The sequence below is a fragment of the Chiloscyllium plagiosum genome, chromosome 6, assembly GCF_004010195.1.
Source record: "Chiloscyllium plagiosum isolate BGI_BamShark_2017 chromosome 6, ASM401019v2, whole genome shotgun sequence".
Classification (NCBI taxonomy): domain Eukaryota; kingdom Metazoa; phylum Chordata; class Chondrichthyes; order Orectolobiformes; family Hemiscylliidae; genus Chiloscyllium; species Chiloscyllium plagiosum.
In genome coordinates this window covers 92,788,603-92,791,283 of record NC_057715.1, presented here as the reverse complement: position 1 = coordinate 92,791,283, position 2,681 = coordinate 92,788,603, and the positions used below count along the sequence as shown (strand labels likewise).

The window sequence follows — 2,681 nt, the reverse complement described above, 5'->3', positions numbered from 1 at the left end:
TGTTAGCAACTTTTAAGGCATATCTTGATAAGCACATAAATGGGAGGCAAACAGAGGGATAGAAACCGCATATGGGCAACAAGTAGCGGGTCTAAATAAGGATTAGGAATTGGCGCATACCTGGTGGGCTGATGGCCCAGTTCCTGTGCTGTATTGCATTATTGTATAAGACAGTTAGAAATTAAGTTACAAATTTTGACATCCAAACTACAGTGTATGTAGTTTATTCTGAAATAATTCAATAATATAAACAAAATGTCCTTTAAACTAATGTGCGATGTTGTCGATAAACTTGATGAAAGAAATACCGAATTTATTTGCTTAATCAAAATTTTAAGGCAAAACATTTTGCATAAACTGTACCATCACCTAATGTATTTGATTTATTACAGACAAAATAATTATGTAATTTCAAACCTTGAACACAAACACCGAACTAACCTTTTGCTTCACATTTTTTGTCCCCTTTCTAACACAATTTTAAATAGAGCATTTATGAAGTGCGTATTATTTACAAACTGTCCAAATCATTTGCACATAAAGGATGACTTTTGTTTCTGGTGGAAAATGATGTTCTCTGCCGATTTCCTTGTGTTTACCATATTTGTTATACTGTACATGCAAAGGAGTTTGCAAACAGCCATCCCTCCCCTTTTAATCAATGATGTCTCTTGTATTTCATTGAAATGTAAACAGCTCCCTATTCATATAAAACTGAATTGAACAGCGAGTACAGACTATACATTTAATAGTTTAGAGTTGAAAATATCACACTTGATATTACAGATACGAAAACTTCCATTCATACAGTATCTACATAATGGTAAGAAAATAGTGCATTCCATCTTTAGTATAAATTGCACCATTGCACAGTAATCAGAAAAACCTTCCCCTCCGAACACACATATTTTTGATAATCAGATCAAGATTAAATCCCTTGCCTCCTTGCCTATGAAACAAAGCTGGTTTTGTGACATTAATATTAGTTGGATACATTAAAGGAAATATGCTCACACTCTAAAGCGAAGCTTGACAGATTATCAAGGGAAAGCAAAACATGTGATGTGGAGACATTGGCATGAACTAGTCCTCTTGGAATTAGTTAGGATAGCAATGTCTGCACTTGCTGTGGAGATCGTTGCAGGATTGTTGTTGGTTCTTTGTACTCATTGGTTGGATTTATCACTGCTGTGTAGATGTTGCTGTAGGCACCACACACTAGTTCTGTGGATCGCTTGAAAATTTTTTCCCTGCAAATTAGAACAAAAATTGTCAAGAAAACATAAAAATATGAGCATGAATAAAGTACATGTTCGAGGAGAAAGTGAGATCTGCAGATGCTGGAGATCAGAGCTGAAAATGTGTTGCTGGAAAAGCGCAGCAGGTCAGACAGCATCCAGGGAACAGGAGAATCGACGTTTCGGGCATAAGCCCTTCTTCAGGAACTTTCCTCATTCCTGAAGAAGGGCTTATGCCCGAAACGTCGATTCTCCTGTTCCCTGGATGCGCTTTTCCAGCAACACATTTTCAGCTAAAGTACATGTTCAACTGGACCAGCAATTTTGCAATACTCTAATACCTTTGCTTTTGGAGGATTGATTTCAATAACTGAGCCGAAGTATAGTTCATGGGTAGAATCTGACAATTCTAAAGCCCATCCAAATCATTTCCCTATTGTTCACATTCAGATTTTAGTCTGGCGCACTGACCTCTACACCGCTGAAGCCAAACGCCAACTCGAGGACACCTCTTCCTACCGCCCTCTCGACCATGACCCCACCCCCATCACCAAACCATCATTTCCCAGACCATACAGAACCTCATCACCTCAGGAGATCTCCCACCCACAGCTTCCAACATCAGAGTCCGGGAACCCCGCACTGCCCGGTTCTATCTCCTTCCCAAAATCCACAAGCCTGACCACCCTGGCCGACCCATTGTCTCAACATGCTCCTATCCCACTGAACTCATTTCTAACTACCTCGACACTGTCCTATCCCCCCTAGTCCAGGAACTCCCCACATACGTTCGAGACACCACCCACGCCCTCCACCTCCTCCAAGACTTCCGTTTCCCCAGCCCCCAACGCCTCATCTTCACCATGGATATCCAATCCTTCTACACCTCCATCCGCCATGACAAGGGCCTCCAAGCCCTCCGTTTCTTCCTCTCCCGACGTCCCCAACAGTACCGTTCCACCGACACTCTCATTCGTTTGGCCGAACTGGTCCTCACCCGTAACAATTTCTCCTTTGAAACCTCCCACTTTCTCCAGACCAAAGGGGTAGCCATGGGCACCCGTATGGGCCCCAGCTATGCCTGTCTCTTTGTTGGCTACGTAGACCAGTCGATCTTCCGTAATTACACCGGAACCACTCCCCACCTCTTCCTCCGCTACATTGATGACTGCATTGGCGCCACCTCGTGCTCCCTCGAGCAGGTTGAGCAATTCATCAACTTCACCAACACCCTGACCTTAAATTTACCTGGACCATCTTTGACACCTCCCTCCCCTTCCTGGACCTCTCCATCTCCATTAATGACGACCGACTTGACACCGACATGTTTTACAAACCCACTGACCTCCACAGCTACCTGGATTACACCTCTTCCCACCCTACTCTTGCAAAAATGCCATCCCGTATTCCCAATTCCTCCGCCTCCGCCATATCTGCTCCCAG

At 43.3% G+C, this 2,681-nt stretch overlaps 1 protein-coding gene across 1 annotated transcript in view; it reads right to left on the bottom strand.

The window, feature by feature from the left end:
- Positions 1-292: 292 nt before the first annotated feature.
- Positions 293-2,681, bottom strand: part of cog6 (component of oligomeric golgi complex 6) — a 96,452-nt gene continuing 94,063 nt past the window's right edge. The window contains exon 19 of the mRNA XM_043692125.1: positions 293-1,250. Within this exon, the coding sequence (XP_043548060.1) occupies positions 1,103-1,250 (148 nt within the window). The 3' untranslated portion in view covers positions 293-1,102. The remainder of the gene's footprint in view (positions 1,251-2,681) is intronic.